Raw genomic sequence first — 19,098 nt, 5'->3', positions numbered from 1 at the left:
ACAGACGGGCATTAACTGAACCGGCTGTATAGACGCTGATGCCTTGTCACTGGCCTGTTTTCTTTCATTTTACTGGACAGTTATTCCAAACCATCCTGACTTTCCTCTGTCTCCAACTCCTTACTCTGAGCAGACACCCTAAACTCCTGGTTCATTCAAAGGAAAAACAGCGGCCTCAGAACAGTACCTGTAAGTTGATCACTGTCTGCCCCAGCTTCCCTCTGGTCCCAGAAAACGAGACCCAGTCTTGGTCGCGTGGAATCCGTGCCCCGCCGCCTGCTCGCTCCTACAGTCTCGGTTCCGCATTTCCAGCTGCCCTTCCTCCGTGGGTTATGAACACCCTGGGGTCCTCCCGGCCTAACTATATCCTCACCCGTCTCTCTGCAGTCCGTTTCCCTGCTTTGGAGCCAGGCTTCACCAGAGTGGGGTCCCCGCGCAGTGCCTTCACTCCCCTCCCATTTCTGCCTCTGCTTCCTCCAGCCCAGAGCCCGGCGCCACCACTGAAACATTTCTCAGCGTGTCAACAGCTTCCTAAGGGACAAACCAGGGGATGTTCTCCAGTCTTGATCTGTTTCTGGACTTCTCTGCTGCACTGGTCCGTTAGACATTTCTTGGAACCCCCTGTCCACCTGGCCTTTTAGCTGTTTCTGCTCCTTTTGTTGTTACTGTTCAGTCATTCAGTCCTGTCCCACTCTTTGCGACCCCATGGACTGTAGCCCACCAGGCTCCTCTGTCCGTGGGATTACCCAGGCAAGAATACTGGAGTGAGTTGCCATTCCCTTCTCTGGGGATCTTCCTGACCCAGGATCCAACCTGCATCTCCCGCATTGAAGGCAGATTGTTTACTGCTGAGCCACTAGGGAAGTGTTTTTGCTCCTTGGCGCTAGCCAAACTTCTCTTTTCTGGTCTTTTCCTTCCCACCCCAGCCCCTCCCCCTCATCTGCTGGGGATCCCAGGATGCTGCTCTCACCTATTTTTCTGTCCACCGGGTCCCAGGCAATCCTGTGATTTTAACCCCGTCACTGTAAATAGTTCAGTCGCTCAGTCGTGTCCGACTCTTTGCAACCCCATGAATCGCAGCACGCCAGGCCTCCCTGTCCATCACCAGCTCCCGGAGTTCACTCAGACTCATGTCTATCCAGTCAGTGATGCCATCCAGCCATCTCATCCTCTGTCGTTCCCTTTTCCTCCTGCCCCCAATCCCTCCCAGCATCAGAGTCTTTTCCAGTGAGTCAGCTCTTCACATGAGGTGGCCAAAGTCCTAAAGTTTCAGCTTTAGCATCAGTCCTTCCAAAGAACACCCAGGACTGATCTCCTTTAGGATGGACTGGTTGGATCTCCTTGCAGTCCAAGGGACTCTCAAGAGTCTTCTCCAACACCACAGTTCAAAAGCATCCATTCTTCAGCGCTCAGCCTTCTTCACAGTCCAACTCTCACATCCATACATGACTACTGGAAAAACCATAGCCTTCACTAGACAGACCTTTGTTGACAAAGTAATGTCTCTGCTTTTGAATATGCTATCTAGGTTGGTCATAACTTTCTTTCCAAGGAGTAAGCGTCTTTTAATTTCATGGCTGCAATCACAATCTGCAGTGATTTTGGAGCCCCAAAAAATAAAGTCTGACACTGTTTCCACTGTTTCCCCATCTATTTCCCATGAAGTGATGGGACCAGATGCCATGATCTTCGTTTTCTGAATGTTGAGTTTTAAGCCAACTTTTTCACTCTCCTCTTTCACTTTCATCAGGAGGCTTTTTAGTTCCTCTTCACTTTCTTGCATAAGGGTGGTGTCATCTGCATATCTGAGGTTATTGATATTTCTCCCGGCAATCTTGATTCCAGCTTGTGTTTCTTCCAGTCCAGCGTTTCTCATGATGTACTCTGCATATAAGTTAAATAAGCAGGGTGACAATATACAGCCTTGACATACTCCTTTTCCTATTTGGAACCAGTCTGTTGTTCCATGTCCAGTTCTAACTGTTGCTTCCTGACCTGCATATAGGTTTCTCAAGAGGCAGGTCAGGTGGTCTGGTATTCCCATCTCTTTCAGAATTTTCCACAGTTTATTGTGATCCACACAGTCAAAGGCTTTGGCATAGTCAATAAGGCAGAAATAGATGTTTTTCTGGAACTCTCTTGCTTTTTCCATGATCCAGTGGATGTTGGCAATTTGATCTCTGGTTCCTCTGCCTTTTCTAAAACCAGCTTGAACATCACTGTAAACAGGCGATCCCAAAATCTAGCCCTCCAACTCATGTTCTTCCAGGTGGCAAACATGTATATTGTATGTAAGTGCCTGCAGTTTAGAAGCTGGCCACCTGGCTGTCTCTGTGGTATCTGAACCCAGTGTGTCCGGGGGGAGCCTCCTCCCTCTCCCCTACCAGTGTGATCCGAATCACGTGGAAGTCCTGTCATCAGTCACCCAAGCTGGAGCCCTCCACCCTTCTGAGGCTCTCTTCCCTCTCGCTCATCCCCATCGTCCACTGACGGCTAAATCTTGTTTATTCTGTGCCTCCGCGCTTCAGGCAAATACTCTTGACCATCTTACTTCTGTCCATCCTCACTGTCAACACCTTGAAGCCAGGCCACCACCATTTCTGTCCTAGACTCTGGCGAAGCCCTTCCAACCCCACCCACCTTAGTCCCTCCTCTGCACTCCAGTCTCTCAAATCTCTCTCAAATGAAAATCTGGTTTCAGTGGCTTCCGTCACCTACAGCAGGAGTCAGCCAATGACTGCACACAGTAAAAAAAAAAACTGGCCCTTGACCTGCTTTTGTAAAAGTTTTATTGGATCACAGCCATGCCCTTTAAAAGAACTCTTACATATTGTTTATGACTGTCTTTGGTCAAGGGTGGCTCTGCCGGATGAGTTAACTGTCTTGTGTCACAGAGCAACAGAGCAAGTTGTTAGCAGCGTGGAACCAGGACTAGTGGAATATAGTGGGGCAACCTGAAGGTCTGCGGCTCCCTGTGGGGGGAAGGGGGAAAGCGTTTGGGATCCCCATTTGGTAGCCTTGGGAAGTCCAAACAGAATTGTGTGTGTCCTGGTCAGAGATTTTGTTTATCCCTAAATCTCAGTGACCGCAATCTATCACCACGTAATTAGAGATGCTGTGATTTGAATTTATTACCAAACATGGCTCTGCTCTGTTGCTGTTGGACTAGTACCATATTGCAGTGTGAGCGTGGAGATTATTGTATAAATTATTCTCACTCACATAATCATCGTGATTTTAATTACTGTGTAATCTTAGCTAATTACTGTTGTATGTATCATTTGCTTTGGTACCGATTTAACACAACTGCTTTTCGTTTGGCTAAAAGGCAGCATTACGACTTTTCCTTTTTCAGGGAAAAAATGTGCTTTCTGTAAACATTTGCAGTCCCATACTCTTGGCTTGTGGTTCTTCGCTTAAAAGCAATAAATTTAGACACCACCGTCCTCCTTTGATCATTCCCCCGTTGATTTTTATGTAGGATAAGGCTGGCTTGAATTAGTAAAAAGGTCTAAATTATAGGGTATTGTTTTAAAATAAAGTTGTATTACTCTCAAGGAAGTGCATTACTCTGCTGCAGAAGTGGGGCCGAGGCTGGGTCATGTGAGACCTGCTTAAATGATTAGATAGGACTCGTTTGTAATTAGTTCATTAATTATGGAAATGTGAATGGAGGATACTTGGCATTGAAAACAGCTTGTTCTCAAAGTAGGTTAAGCACTGACTGCTAATCTTATTTCAATAGCACATTTATTTACTGGTCTCTGTGTTCTTAGAACTGGAGCTCAGGATCACTTTAATCCATCCTGAATGTACTTAATGAATGAGTCTCTCATGAAAATGGTTTTATGTCTTCCTGGAACAAAAGAGTGCTTTTCAGTTTTATCAGTATTAAGAAGATTAGCGGGTAAGATGTGGAAATGTTCAATGTGAACATACTAACCGTGGACGCAAGGCCTGAGCAAGTGAGGAGCAGGAGAAGTCTGTGTCTGTCCGGGGTTCATGCTTGGTGCCAGCATCGCTCTTGGACAGGCTTCCGTGGGAAGGAGGGGTGTTTTCTATCTAGAGCTCTAAATCTTTGGTAGATCTGTGAATCCTTCAGGAATTTTGAGGCTCACCTAAGTTAGATGCAAGTTGGTGTAAAACCATTTGGCTTGATCATTGTTCAGAACGTTCTTGTAGAATCTGTGGTTCTCTGAGCTAAACTTTCATTAAGTCAGCTTATGCAAACACACATACCAAAAATTGTGTCTGTAACAAATTTTCAAAACTTGGTCATACCTTAATAATTACTACCCACATCAAAACCAGCCCATGGCTAGCGCCCCAACACCTTCCGATATCCACTGCAGTCATGACCTCCTCCTTACTCAAGAACGACCACCACCCTCACTTCTGCTCTGTGTTAGATTCTGTGTTAGATAGGGCTATTTCTGAATCCTCTGGTGCCTTTATGTTTAAATGTAGCTTTTCTGTTTTTTCTGAGGAGGTTTTCTCTCAAAGAAGCTGGACGATCACATGTGGAATCAGATGTGATCTGCTAAAATCAGACTTTTCTACTCCTTTTACTCAGTAAATATTTCTTCCTTGGTGTCTGAGCCCAGGAGGACATGAAGGGTCATTCATACTTCCCTCTACTCATAGGCTGGTCAACTCCTTCCCCTCTAGAGTATCAGCTTCTTGAACACAAGGGTCCTTCACCTCAGTGTCAGCAGGAGCTGACATTGTGGCACTCCACAGAAGGTTCTGAATGGCAAAGAGGAGGGGTGGATGGACAGATAACTTCCATTCACTTAAAGCTGCATTATGACGAACTGGATGCTGTGAAAAGTCAGAGATTGTGGTTACTGCCGTTGTATGGTACTCAGCAGAGCTAGTCCCTGTGCCTGGAAGCCAAAAGAAAGCATTGTGAATTTACTTACCTGTGTTGACCCCAAGTTGACTCTCTGATCCAACTTGGTCACTTTTCACACCCTGTGTGTCCTTTCAGGACATCGTAGGGGTTGTGTCTGAAGGGCAGGCTGAGGTTTGAGAGCCGGTGCTCTCCCGTCTCAGACTGTGACCCAGGAGGCTCTCTGCATCTCCATCTCTCCAGGAAGGGAATGTGGTTCCAGCTCCCTCTCAGTTCTGAAGGGGATGAAATTCTGGAGAAACAAGACCAGGCTTTGGATTGGGTTTCAACATAGGAAGAATTCCCTCTAGATTATGCACTGGAAGTTGGTTTTGAATCTCTTGATTTTAAGCCTAGAGAAGCGGCTTTGACTGACCCATAAGTGGGGCTCCCGGGTCTGAGTGAACCTGCCAGATGAGGCAGACGAGGCCTTTTGTCCCTTGTTTCTTCATTCTCATCCTTCTATTCCTCCAGTCTTTCATTCTTCCCATTCCACGAACTTCCCTTGATGGACTGTTCTAGATCCTGGGAATTCACAGAAGAAAAACAGAGTCTAGTTCAGAATTAACAGTCTTGTTGAGAGTTGTAAACAAGCAAGCAAACGATTACAGGACGGAGGACAGGAAAACACAGGGGCTCTGAGGATCAGAGGAGACCCCAGCCCAGGCTGGGAGGTGGGCACAGACTTCTGGAGGCGGCTGTACTTGGGCTGAACCTTGAAAGTGAAAGTGAAGTCACTCAGTCCTGTCTGACTCTTAGCGACCCCATGGACTGCAGCCTACCAGGCTCCTCCGTCCATGGGATTTTCCAGGCAAGAGTACTGGAGTGGGGTGCCATTGCCTTCTTGAAAGTCAGGCAGAAATATTTGCTTTTTGGTTTTTTTTAATTGATAATAGAATCACCAGTAAAACGTCTCTTCCTATCCCCCTCCCCCGCTCCTTTCTGTCTGTCTTCTCTTCTCAACCCTGAAGGTGACTGGGCACTGTCACTCTGCTAGCCTCTACCGTAATTTGATAATTTTTTTAATATTGATTTTATTTCTATCTTTACCTTCCTCTCTACTTCTGTCTATATCGAAACATATATTTTATCCCCAGCACTATGAAAGTAAGTTGAAAACACCATGCCAGTTCTCCTTAAAATAATTTCACATCTTTGTCCCGCCAGAGAAGGGCTTTCCAAACTGCCACACCATTTTCACCGCTAAGAAAATGAACAGATCCACAATATCCTCCAAGATCCCAACATTTATATTAACCCAGTTGTTCTGAAGTTGTATCACTGTACTTTAATTTTTTTTAATTCTCTTATGTGGCTGCACCGGGTTCTAGTTGCCACATGTGAGCCCTTATTTGGAGCATGTGGGATCTAGTTTCCTGATGAGGGATCAGCCCGGGCCCCCTGCATTGGGAGCATGAGGTCTTAGCCACGGCACCGCCAGGGGAGTCCCCTCACTGTGGTTTTTTAAAAAGAAGGCTCCTGTTAAGGACATTCATTGTATTATGTTGTTTTGTTTCTTCAGGTCTCTCTCTTTTATTTACAAAAAAGAAAAACAGACTTTATATTTTAGAGAAGGTTTAGACTTAAAGAAAAATTGAGCTGAAAGAACAGAGCACCCATATCCACCTCTTCCCTGTCTTCCTACCCTCAATTTCCCCTCTTGTTAGCATCTTCTGTTAGTCTTTTTTTTTTTTTTTGGTGGCACCACGTGGCATGTGGGATCTTAGTTCCTTGACCAGGAATTGAACCCATGTCGCCCATGTGGACACACAGAGTCTTAACCGCCAGGGAAGCCACCCAACCACCACTGCACTGCCAGGGAAGTCCCAGCCTGTAGTCTCTTTTAAACCAGAATGGGAGGGATTGGGGGCAGGAGGAGAAGGGGATGACAGAGGATGAGATGGCTGGATGGCATCACCGACTCGATGGACGTGAGTTTGAGTGAACTCCGGGAGTTGGTGATGGACAAGGAGGCCTGGTGTGCTGCGATTCATGGGGTCGCAAAGAGTCAGACACGACTGAGCGACTGAACTGAACTGAACTGAAACCAGAATGGTTCCCCTACTGCCCCACTCCCATTGAAACAGACTGTTTTTTTGTAGAGAGTCAAGCCTGATTCTGATGGCAGCTCTGTTCAAAACTCCCAGGTTCCAGTAATTGGTTGGCCAGTAAGAACATGCGGGTGAGACATGGCAGATTCTGTCCACCTGCAGGAGATACACAGGCGATGTCCACTGAGGGCAGTTCACCAGATCGGTTTTTTTAAGTGTCAAGGACTCGGTACCTGCTTAAGATCAGAGAAAACGGCAAGCACGGCTTAAGCACTGTCGTGCCTCATAAAAACATTCTACTATAAGGAATATAGTGTATTTCCAGAATCTATTTCCTGACTCAAGTCTCCCCACCTTCAGGCCAGAAGTGACCAGGTTGAGGGCCTCTCTGCGGCTTCTTCCTCATCTCTTCGGCTTGCTGTCGAGGTCTCCTTCAGCATTCCACAGCCCTAGCGTCCTCCTTGCTGCTTGTCGTTGTACAGTCGCTCAGTCGTGTCCAACTCCTTGCGACCCCATGGACTGCAGCACGCCAGGCTTCCCTGTCCTTCATCTCCCAGAGCTTGCTCAAATTCATGTCCATCGAGTCGGTGATGCCATCCAATCATCTCATCCTCTGTCATCCCCTTCTCCTCCTGCCCTCAGTCTTTCCCAGAACCAGGGTCTTTTCAAATGAGTCGGCTCTTTGCATCAGGTGGCCAAAGTATGGGAGCTTCAGCTTCAGCATCAGTCCTTCCAGTGAATATTCAGGGTTGCTTTCCTTTAGGATGGACTGGCTCGATCTCCTTGCTGTCCAGGGGACTCTCAAGAGTCTTCTTGAGCACCACAGTTCAAAGGCATCAATTCTTCGGGCTCAGCCTTTTTTTTTTTCAATCTTCCCTTTCAGCCGAGGGGCTTTCTAAGCCTTGGTGCCTCTGCCTATGAAATGTAGACACCAGCCCTTGCTGGTCCAGGGTTTTGCAGAAACCAGTGAACACGCTACTAGCTGGTAGGAGGGACTTTCTTCTCCTTGGAGTTCTTCCTCAGCGTCACCCCCACCCCCAGATCCTACCCTCTTCTGAACACCTGACTGCACCCCACCTCCAGAGAGGCTGTGCTCTCCAGCCCCAGGCCCTCCCCGTCGCTTGCCAGCCTCCTGTAGCATTTCCAGTCCAGGGTTCACGGTGTTCCTGGAGCTTCTTGCACTGCTGACCCTTCTTCATGGGTTGACGCAGCATCCACCCTTCAGTGTGCCTCTGAAAGGCTAAGGCAGCCCATCTTCTCCTGTGAGGAGCTTAGCTGAATGTCATATAGAGTCAGTCAGGTCAAGGTGGGAGCCTCGGCTCTGCTCCTCCCTCTCCATCTGCCTCTCTGACCCTCAGTTTCCCCCTCTGTGAAACAGAACAGTCAACAGTAACGAACAGTAGGGCAGAGCAGTCAGGACCCGTGTTCCCAAAGCTGGATTCAAATCCACATCTCCCATTTACTCTGTGACAACTTGCTCATCCTTCCTGGGCCCATTTGTGAAATGGAAGGTTATTAGTAGCTGACTTAGAGGGCTGCCATGGAGAGAAAATCGAATAACGTCTGCAAAGCCTAAAGGCACAACATACTTGTGTGATGCAGAATTCCCATGCACACTGTAGGGGCCTAATAAATGTGCCGAGTTTCCTGCCATGTCAGGCACAGTCTGAGCGCCGTGCCGGCTTCTCTTACAGACCATCAGTTTCTATGTGGGACTCGATCATGAAACCTTCAGGCCATCTTCAAAGGACATCTGGTTTCCCATCCAGGCCTCACTGTTAAAGAACATCAATACATTTTTAATTTCCTCTTTAATTTCAGGGTGTGAATGAAGAATGGGGGTGACAGTATGTCTCTGGGGATGATTCATGGGGTCATTAAATCTGCATCAAGTTTCCTGTAGCTACTGCTGGCCCAGGCTCTGCTCCGACTCAGACCTGGAGAGTCTGGTTTTTGCTGTGTGATTGTTCTAACACCGGCGAAGCCAGCATCTCCCTGACTTGGGCCTCATGATGTGTTAGTCACTGTGTCTCAGTGGATTTTGAACAGTGCACGTGTGTAGACATGAGTTCAGCTGCTTGCGGTTTCCTCCTAGCTTTCTATGCCCAGGGCGTGTGATGTTGTGAAGGGCAGAGCAAGGGTGTCAGATCTGGCCAACCCTGCTTCAGAGTCCAGCTCTGCCACTGAGCAGTCTGAGCCTCGAGCGGTGGCTTCTCCCCGGTGAGCCTCAGTTTCCTCATCGGCAAGGTGGGCTGATCATCCAGATCCTGACGAGACGAAAGGACGTACCTTTTTATTCTTCACCCAGTGTTCTTGGAGCATCTCCTCCATGGTTGGCACCAGAGGAGAATCAAGGGAGCTGCGGTCACAGGATGGCCTCGCAGGGGAAGGTGTGGCCTGAACCAGACGCGCGTCTCAGCAGCTGGCTTGCTCTGAGGCTGAACAGACCTGAGTAGCCTCACACCTTTCCTGTGCTGCTCAGAGCGGGCTCAGACATAGGAATTGCTTATTCTTTTTAAAAATAAATATATTTATTTATGTGGCTGTGTCAGGTCTGAGTTGCAGCTCATGGGTTGGGTTGTGCCGGATCTTTTGTTGTGATGCACGGGCTTCAAAGCTTCACAGCAAGTGGAATCTTTGTTCCCCGCCCAGGGGTCGAACCCCATCTCCTGCGTTGCAGGGTGGATTTTTAGCTGCTGGACCACCAGCAAAGTCCCAGGAATTGCTTATTCTTGAACATCTGCCCTCAATCCAGGGCCTTCTGTAGCCCTGATGGGAGGGGCCGTTAACTGAAAAGCAATCGTGAGGATCTTAGGTATGTATTCACGAGTAGTCATGTTTTGAAATGAATAAGAAATGTATGCAAGTTCAGTTGCACCAGGGCCCACCTCCCATGAAGAGCTGGGGGCAGGCAGAGGTGTCTGTGGCCTTGCTCAGCGGTACTGACTGTCTCGATGATGTCCATCATCTCTGAGGTTCAGCAGGGTCACGGTGCCCACCCTCACAGCCAGGCTTCACAGGGTACATGGCAAGGGAGGGACAGAGCCAAGATCTGAACCCATGCGTCTGCTTCCCAAAGCCTGGATTCTTAGCCTCCTGGGTTACAAAGAGTAGAAATTCCAGCATTTTTGCATGATCATATCCTGATTTTTCTAATAAGCCTTCATAAATTTGAGTCACCAATACTTACAGGAAAAGAAATAAAAAGGAATCCAAATTGGAAAAGAAGAAGTGAAACTGTCAGTGTTTGCAGATGGCATGATACTATACGTGGAAAATCCTACAGACACTACCAGAAAACTACTAGACTTTATCAATGAATTGAGTAAATTTGCAGGATACAAAATTAACACCCAGAAATCTCTTGCATTCCTATACACTAACAGCAAAAGATCAGAAAGAGAAATTAAGGGAACAGTCCCATTGACCATCACATCAAAAAGAATGGAATACCTAGCAGTGAGCCTGCCCAAGGAGACAGAAGCCCTCCACTCTGAAAACTGCGACATGCTGATGCAAGAAGGCGTGGAAAACACAAGCAGATGGAAAGATAGATCGTGTTCGTGGACTGGAAGAGTCAGTATTGTCAAAATGACTGTACTGCCCAAGGCGATCTACAGACTCATCGCAGCCCCTATCAGACTACCAGTGGCGTTCGTCACAGAACGAGAGCAAAAACAATTTAATTTATATGGACACACAAAAACACCTCAAACAACCAAAGAAGTCTTGAGAAAGACAGATGGAATTGGATGACTCAGACTCCGACCTCAGATGATACTACAAAGCTCCAGTGTCCACATATATTGTTTTGTTCACCAGTTAATTGACATTCATAAGATACCTACTGTGCGCCCATACTTAGCACCTCCCATGACCAGAGCACTGCCACATCACTCATTCACTCATATGTTTTCTGAACACCTACTGTGTGCTAGGACCCCGTTCTAGGCACAGGGGTAGAGTAGTGAATGCAACAGACAAAAACACTTATCCCCCTGTAGTTCTTACTTCTGCGTCATTGCCAGGTTGACCTGGTTTCCTCCCATCACACAGCTAAAGAAACTGAGGCCTAGAGAAGTTAGGCGACTGTCCCAAAGCCAGCGGGTGGCAGAACCAAACTAGACTCCAAGGGACAGATGTTACCTGGGCAAGGTGATGTCAAAGAGACAGTGTTAAGCCTGTATCACAGTAGAGTCCAGAGGAGGTTCCCAGGGAAGGGTGCTGCCTGCCGTGGGGTCGGAACCCCATCTCTGCCACTCCCAACTGTGTGTGCTTGCCGTGGCCACTCCGCCTCACTGTGCCTGGAGCCACAGCGCCTACCCCCGGGGTGGCCCTCGAGGCTATAATGGACATGGTGGTCAGCTCCATGCAGGCAGGTGGCCCATCTGCTTGTTCCGACCTGTGTCCATGTGCACAGCACCTGGCACACAGTAGGTGCTTGGCCAGGGGCAACTGTTACGGGCCCAGCCTGCCCCGTGCGGCTGGGTGCCCAGGAACCTGCCTACTGGCTCCTTATCTCCCAGTTATGTGAGAAGACTCTTCCTCTTTGGACAGACGGAGGGGCAGGTGCAGAAGTTCCCACCATGTTTCTGGAGTCCCTTCTTAGAGATCACAGTGCCCTGCCCAGCTTGTGTCCACACCCGTCTCCCAGCAGCTCCTCAGAGGTGCTCAGAGCACCTCCTATCCATCACCTCTCGCCCTGGCCAAAGCTGGGAGGCAGGCACAGTGACATCTTGATTAGCCGCCATCCATCCATCATGCGATGCCAGTGGAAGGGAGTTCCATCTGAGCTGAGTTATCCCAGGAGGACAACTGGGGGAAAATGAGTCTTCCCAGGGTGTGTCCAAAGCGTCCAGAGCCAGGGCAGGAACGGAGGGTCTCACCTGGCCCTGGGCAGCAGAGCTAGGCCCCTCACCCTGACATCTGCAAGAGGGTGTCTGAATTCAGATCAGTTCTTCGGTCCCCACACAGAAAGGAGGGGACACCACCCACTTCTCCCTTGGAGTGGCAGCGCAGATAGGAAGTAGAGCTGCAGAGACGGGGTGGATCTCTGCATGGTAAACCCAGGAGGCAGCACTCAGTCAAGATGAGGCATCTTTCTTTCCTTCTGCCGCTCCTCCCCATCTCCCCCCCAGCCCTCCTCCCTCTACCCTCTCTTGGACTCCTCGCCCCGTCCCCACCCCACTCCCCAGCCCTGCCCAAGTCTACACTACTGGGCCTGTGTTCTAGTTTGAAGCCCACCAGTTGAGGCTCTGGAGGCACCAGCCAGACCACTCCAGAAGGTGGAACCCCACCCACCCCAGCCCCATGACACCGACCCTTGGGCCCCTGGGCAGAGCTCTGAGATCACCATCTAGTGACAGCCAGGTGGCTTTATGGGGACATTTTGATTTGCCTGCCTTCTGAAAGATGCTGCTCCTTGTGGGCCTCAGGGAAGGTGGGTGGGTCTCCGCTGGTCTGGCCAAGCCACGGGGACGTGGCTCCCACCTGGAGAGTCTGTGTCCTCTGGGCTCCGACACCAGCACACACAGGCTGTGGCCTCGAGGGCTCCTGAGCTGCCCACAGCTTCCCATGCGCCCGGGCTGTCCCAGGTTTTGGTCAAAGGTGAGGAGGGCCGGTTCTAAGCTGCCAGCGCACCCCACATCTGCAACCCTCCCCCCTGTCCTTTGGCCTTGCCCTCAGCACCTGCTCTTGCTTCACCGCCCCCGTCGCCACCTGTCTCTTCCTCTCCATCGTCCTGTCCATTCTTAGCTCACCTTCTGTCTTCTCGGTCCTGCCTCTGCTTCTCCCCACTTCTCTCTGCCCCTCCTCTACTTGCTCATCCTCCTTTCCTCCCCTTCCCCAGAGACTTGATTTCGGAGGTAGACTTGACTCAGTCTGACAACACTTACTAAATATCTTCTGTGTGCTGGGCGCGGGGCCGAGTCAGGGTGCAGAAGTGACTCGGCAGGGGCTTGACAGCCTGGGCTGGAGAGCTGGGGTCCCCCTCCTCCTCCTCTCCCCTGCCCTTCCCCCTTCCTCCTCCTGTAGCTTCTCTTCTCTTCCCTCCCCATCCTGGCCTCTGCAGCCAGCACTCTCAAGGGGAGCTGGGGCCAGTGGGATGGCACAGTCCCAGGAGATTCAGCGACAGGTGCCTCAGGTGCTGCCAATCCCCATGTGGCAGGCGGCGGCGGAGACTGAGCACCCAGGACACATTCATCACACCTGCCTCCCTTGAGAGCCATGACAGGACGGAAATGACTTTTGTCAGCTCTGCAGCAGCCCACTGCCCCTGGCGGCTCCAAGCTGTTTATTAAAAAGAGAGAGAGAGAAGGAAAGGGCTGTGGCTGTGCCACCTTGCTGTGTATGAGGGAGCGGCTCCAAAGGGGCGATGCTGACAAACAGCCCTTCGGGTGATCACAGCGCCGCGCCAGCCCCACCCTGGCCCGAGGCCAGCTGTGACGAGGAGGGCAACGGCAAGAAAGGGAAGGGAGCAGCTGCTCTGGGCAAACGGTGCGGCTTTTGTTGGAACCTTTCCCAGGGGCGATGAGATGCCGGGTCTCCCGCCCGAGCATTGTCCTGTCCATCCTCCTGGGACGTCACGTGAGGCTTTCATGGAGCGCCTTGAGGGGGGCGGCGCCGGTGAGGCTCCAGAGAGCCAGAGGTTATCAGTAGTAATCGTAATGAGCACTAACGGCTAATTATTGATGATTAATAGCCATTGATTATTATTAATCACTCAGCGTAATTGTTAAGCATTATTTGAGGAGCCGGGTGCCAGGCACTAGGTCCAGGGCTGGTTCCACGATTCCAGCTTTTATGTGTAGGTGCTGACTCCTCTGTAGTCGTTCTCGTGGTGACAGAGCCACCAGCAGAGACCTGCATCAACATCCCATCCCCCCACCTCAAGCTGAGCCCTGGCCCACACTGACCCCAGGCCCACACTGACATTTCATGCGCCTTTTTGCTTTTCATAAATTACAACTTTGCTGGTGGGTGAGAAGGAGGTGGTTTGTCTTACAGGGAGGACAAATAGATTTTGTTAAAGGACCGGTTGCTGGACTCCAGTCTCTGGCTTTTAAGGCCCGCCCTTCACTTTCCAGTCTGTGATTTGGCCTCACTGCCAAGATTCCCACTTTTCAAAGGCAGAGCGGTGTTGGCTGCAGCTGCGAAATGCCTCTGCCTGGCAGTCCCAGAATAGAAGGCGTCTGTCCTCTCTCCTGTGTAATGTTGGTTTCAAGTTGATTTCATGTAAATTTTTCCCTTTTGAAGGAACATTTTTTTTTTTCTTTCCCCTGCCCACCCTCCTCCCATGAAACAGTTGGGAGCCTTACAGCACCTCATTCAGAGGCATATTCGGGTCACTGGCTCTCCGGAGCTCTGCTCCGTGGGGTTGTCCTCTGGGCTTGACCCTAAATAAGAAAATAACCTCCCACAGGTCTCCCTTGAGTCTTCAAGAAACAAATTACCTATTTCCCAGCAGGCTGTGGGATGGTAGGTCCTTCATGTCATGTGTGATGCGTCCTCCGTCTAAGTCATCCATCAGAGCTGCAGTTTTAATCTGCTCAAACGTTTTTAGCTGGGTTTAATTATAGACAGAAATTGCATTTCAGAAAGCAACGAGAAATCACTTGTGGCTGGAGTTTGCGCATTAGAGCACGTGGTTCGTTGGAGAGCGCGGCGGGGACGGGAACGCGTTTCCAAAGCGAAACAGAATTAGCGTCCGCGCTCCAGGCCCGATGGCATAGATAGTAGGGCTGGCACAGTGTGAGCTGACCGCGCTTCTCTTCTTGGCGCAGGACCCACGAGGAGGCCGGCGATGGGGCCCGGGACGTCCGCAGCAGGACCTCGGGGGACAAGGCCGCATCCCCGCTCTCCCGCCGCCGGGGAACGTACGGCCACTTCGGGGATGGCGAAGAGTGCGGCGTCCAGAGAAAGGCCCCCGAGAGGCCAGGCGCACCGCCCTCCCCGTCTTCCCGGAGTGGAGGCGCGTCCCCGCTGCCGCGGGACAAGCTGCCCAGCCCGTCGGCCGCCCTGTCGGAGTTCGTGGAAGGGCTCCGGAGGCAGAGAGCGCAGAGAGGCCGGGGGTCGCCGCTGGGCCTGGAGGATTGGCCCACGCTCCCCATCTACCAGACCACCGGGGCGTCCACGCTGAGGAGGGCTCGGGCGGGCAGCGACGAGGGCGCCCTGGCGCTGAGAGCCGGCGCCGGCTCAGCCCTGGATGCGTCGGCCGCGCTCCCACGGTCCACCAGCCTCAAGTGCATCTCCTCTCAGAGCGCGGGGAGCCCCAGCCCGCCCCCTGAGAAGCTGAAGACCCGCTTCAGCTCCTGCGAGTCCCTCTTGGAGTCGGGGCCCAGCTCGCGGAGGACGCCCAGCTCCCCAGCGGCCGCACGCAGGGACCCGCTCTGGTCGCCCACGCTGCGCCCGCGGAGGCGCTGTCTGGAGTCCTCGGTGGACGATGCGGGCTGTCCGGACCTCGGCAAGGAGCCTCTCGTCTTCCAGAACCGCCAGTTCGCCCACCTGATGGGGGACCCCCTGGGCAGCGACCCGTTCAGCTGGAAGGTCCCAAGCCTCAACTACGAACGCAAGACCAAAGTGGATTTCGATGACTTCCTGCCGGCCATCCGGAAGCCCGAGACGCCCACGTCCTTGCCCAGAGCGGCCAAAGATGGGCGAGACAGTTCACAGCATTTGAGCGTCCGCTTTGAGACGGAAGAGGCCGACCGGGGCTTTGTCTCCGGGATCGGCACCGTTTTGAAAAGGAGTCCGGAGTCCAGGGAGGACCCTGCTCACCTCTCTGACTCGTCCTCCTCCTCCAGCTCCATCGTGTCCTTCAAAAGCGCCGACAGCGTTAAGAGTCGGCCGAGTGCCCCCCGGCTGGAGGGCGATGGCGGCGAGCGGGCGTCCCCCGAGAACAGAGAGCCGGGCGCAGGGAGGAAAGAGGAGGCCGTGGAGAGCATCATGAGGAAGTACCTGCAGAAGTAGGAGCCCGCTCAGGTAACATCGACAGGCGCCGGCCCTCCGGGGGGTGAAACCGGGAGGTCCAGCCTGACAGCCTGGGCGCAACCAGTTGCTGCCACTGCCTGTAATGGTGTGACTCATTTCTCTAGAGGAGGGGTTTTAGAGATTTTCGTGGAAATACTGTGTTACTATTTATGCAAATAATGAGTTGCTGATAAAGGCACAACTTAGAAGCCCTCCCTAGGAGCCATTGGTTTCTCTGCTCTTTAAAATACAGATAGGAAGCCTGAGAGTCAGGTGGGGTGGGCTGGGCGGATGCTGTAAGGTGGTCCCAGGCTCCTAAAATCTCCCCACCCTTGACTCCTTCTCTTCCCAGCGCCCTGTTCATCTGGAGGGAGGCGTGAAGGCATCTGTCCACAGAGTCAGGGGAGAGCCAGGGTGGGAGGTGGGAAGAGGCCTTGACACAGCAAAGTCCAGCTCTTGCACTAAGTGTGTAAAGAAACTGGGGCCTGAGAAGGGGGCCGGGGGACAAGCGCAGAGGTCCTGGTCTGCCTGATCCTGGCACTCACAGCGGCAGCAGGGAGACGCCCTCACTGCTAGCCGTGGCTCACGTTTGTTGAGTTTGTTTATCAGGTAGTCATTTGGTGCCCACGGTAACCCTGAGAGTGTAAGTATGATTCATCCCTGTCCTCCAGGTTGGCAGACAGAATCGCACAGGTTAAGGCACTTGTACAGACTCTCCCAGGCAGGACTGGGATTCGAAACTCCAGAGCCCGCATGTTTGTTGATGTTGTTTTCCTTAGGCGTATGCTCCGGCCTCTCTGTGAGTCGGCTCGGAGGCACACTAAGGAGCTGGGTCTCTAAAGGTGTTGCCTCTCTCAAGGGCAGACTGAGGCAGACTTTAGAATCATACATCTCACTTGGGGTTGGAACTCATGGACCACAACCTCGCTCTTGGAAAAGGGGGAGAAGACCTCAAGATCAAGGTCACCCTGTGAGTCTGCTACCAGCCCAGCCACCCTGACTCCCAGTCCGGCACTCTTTGCCCCGAGGCTGGGCTGGCCCCTCACTGCCCCTCTCAGGGCGTGTTTCAGAATTCATGGCTCCCGACTGAAATGGGAAGCCCCATCAGGCTGGCCAGGAGGAGTAAGCACCTCCCTCCAGGGTCAGACACGATGCCAGCCTACAGCTGGGTTGCCTTCTCCGAGTCACTGAACGTCGGAACTGCAGCGGCCGGAGGCTCAGGTGGTTGAGTGGTTGCATGTGGTGTTCAACCCACACCTGCCTCCTTCCTGGACCCAAACGAGCCACACGTCCTGCCACTTCGGGAGTCACCCTCAGCCCATCAAAAAGCCATCATGGAGATGGGCTTTGGATGGTATCAGAGCAAATTAATTTGACTTAGCATGGCCTCTCTCTCTGCTCTCAATTACTGAGGAAAGATCTGATGTTCATTTACATTATTATGCTCTCGGGGACACAGAACTTGGTTTCAAAGGCCAAGTAAAGGGCACATGTCCAGAAGCGGAGCAGCCCTTAGCAAACGTCCTCACAGAACATCTTGTCTCTGCCATTTTTTTTTTTTTTTTCTTTTTAAAAGCTCAGCTTCCCTTCCCCGCTCCCAGCAATGCTCTCTGCGATAACGGAGCGCCTGCCTAAAACCCTCTTCCACCTTTGACTTGCACATGGGTGTTGGGAGCTGACAGTACAGCCCAGTTGCCTGAGACGCAAGTGTGTTATAGGATTCAGAACTACTCAGCCCCTAGAGCTCAGGTCTTCCCTGTAACGGCCACGTGATGAGACTTTGCTGAGCATCTGTGTTCTCAGCTGAGAAATGGGAGTAGTGATCCCAGCTACCCAGAGTAGCACCGTGAGTGGGATGCGAATGAAAGACCCCAGCCCAGAGCCAGCACCGGTGGCCGAGGTGCGTGTCAGGTGCCTGCACTTGGAAGCGGTGGCCCTTCCGCATCTGTTTCAGGTGGCCTCCGCTTGTTTCCCTTCTGCCCCCTCCATGCTCGTGCCTCCTGGCATCATTGCTTCTGTAACGCCATCCAGGAATGTGGGCTCCAGGGCTTCCACCCAACAAAACACACTCCTCGGGCCACAGTTCTCAGCCCTGATCTGCATTTGTTTCCAGCCTCCTGGGACACACCGCCCTTGAAGACTTCCCGATTCCACGACTGTCCGGAGAGAGGGACAAAGACCGGCCAAGCCTCCCTGGGGGCCCCAAGTCCACAGCCACTGTGGCTGCCCTCGAGAGGCCAGGGAGCCCAGCCGCAGCACATCCCGAGGGGCGTGGGGCTCCCAGCGTGCTAGGTCTGTACCCAATAAAGCGTTGGCTCCTTGGCATCTGCGCTGTCTCTCTGTTCTATGATCACATTACCTGGAACTCGGGGGGGTTGATGGGGTGCAGCTTGAGGTAGTAGGGAACCAACACAAACTGTTTATAGTTTTGGGTGTGCACTGGTGTTTCTCTCCCTCCATATCTGCACACAGTGGCCTTGGTCCTCTTCACTTGGCCAAGTTCAGCTCTCAGGTGTCACCTCCTCCAGGAAGTCTTCCCTGATACATCAGACTCATCAAATTGAAACAAATGCTCTTTCTCCATTCCTCTCTTAACTCCCTTGCTTCCCTCTATCCTATTTCCCTTGTCTGTTTATGTGTCTCCATTGTGTGTATGGGCATTCAGGAAATTCTGATGAATGAATAAAGAACAAACGAGTGAACCACAGAACTAGTCAGTAGCTCACACAGCCTGAGTGCCCGAGGCATACTGACATATGTGCGTCCCTACAAACGTCCACCCATAGCAGCGTTCACGGGCTGTGGCATCTGCGCTCACAGCCCCGTGCACCTCCTCACGTACTCATCCTACCGCCCACACAACTCTGCACTTGGACCAGGAGCTACACTCGCACAGGCACACTTAGCGCCTGGACACCTGCTTTTCCACGCTTCCTCGCAGTATCAACAACACCAAAGCTGCAGGCTGATGCTCACTGACCACATACTGTGTGCTGGCCACTGTGCTGGGAACTTTACATGGGTATAAAGAGTCCCAAGAGATAAAGCAACTTTTTCTTTTTTTCTATTCACAAAGGCAGAACTAGCTTACGCCTGCCTTCAGGTAGCCAGTACCACTGCTCCGAAAGTTCTCACTGGCATATACTCCACGCCCTACCCTGTGTGTGCCCCTATTCCCGGGATGACTCT

General features: G+C 51.8%; 1 protein-coding gene across 7 annotated transcripts in view; it reads left to right on the top strand.

The window, feature by feature from the left end:
* Positions 1-18,589, top strand: part of MYO18B (myosin XVIIIB) — a 229,256-nt gene extending 210,667 nt beyond the window's left edge. For 4 of the 7 annotated variants that reach the window (XM_025267427.3, XM_044930011.2, XM_044930012.2 and 1 more), the window contains 2 exons: positions 14,724-15,921; positions 18,023-18,234. In XM_025267427.3, the coding sequence (XP_025123212.3) occupies positions 14,724-15,909 (1,186 nt within the window). In that variant the 3' untranslated portion in view covers positions 15,910-15,921; positions 18,023-18,234. Of the gene's footprint in view, positions 1-9,250; positions 9,436-14,723; positions 15,922-16,688; positions 16,880-18,022 lie in introns of those variants that run through there. The other 3 variants (XR_006545482.2, XM_044930013.2, XM_044930014.2) reach the window with 3 other exon arrangements.
* Positions 18,590-19,098: the final 509 nt, after the last annotated feature.

The sequence above is a fragment of the Bubalus bubalis genome, chromosome 17 (genome assembly GCF_019923935.1).
Source record: "Bubalus bubalis isolate 160015118507 breed Murrah chromosome 17, NDDB_SH_1, whole genome shotgun sequence".
Taxonomy (NCBI): Eukaryota; Metazoa; Chordata; class Mammalia; order Artiodactyla; family Bovidae; genus Bubalus; species Bubalus bubalis.
The sequence above is the reverse complement of the archived record's forward strand: the minus strand, read 5'-3'. Positions and strand labels throughout refer to the sequence as shown.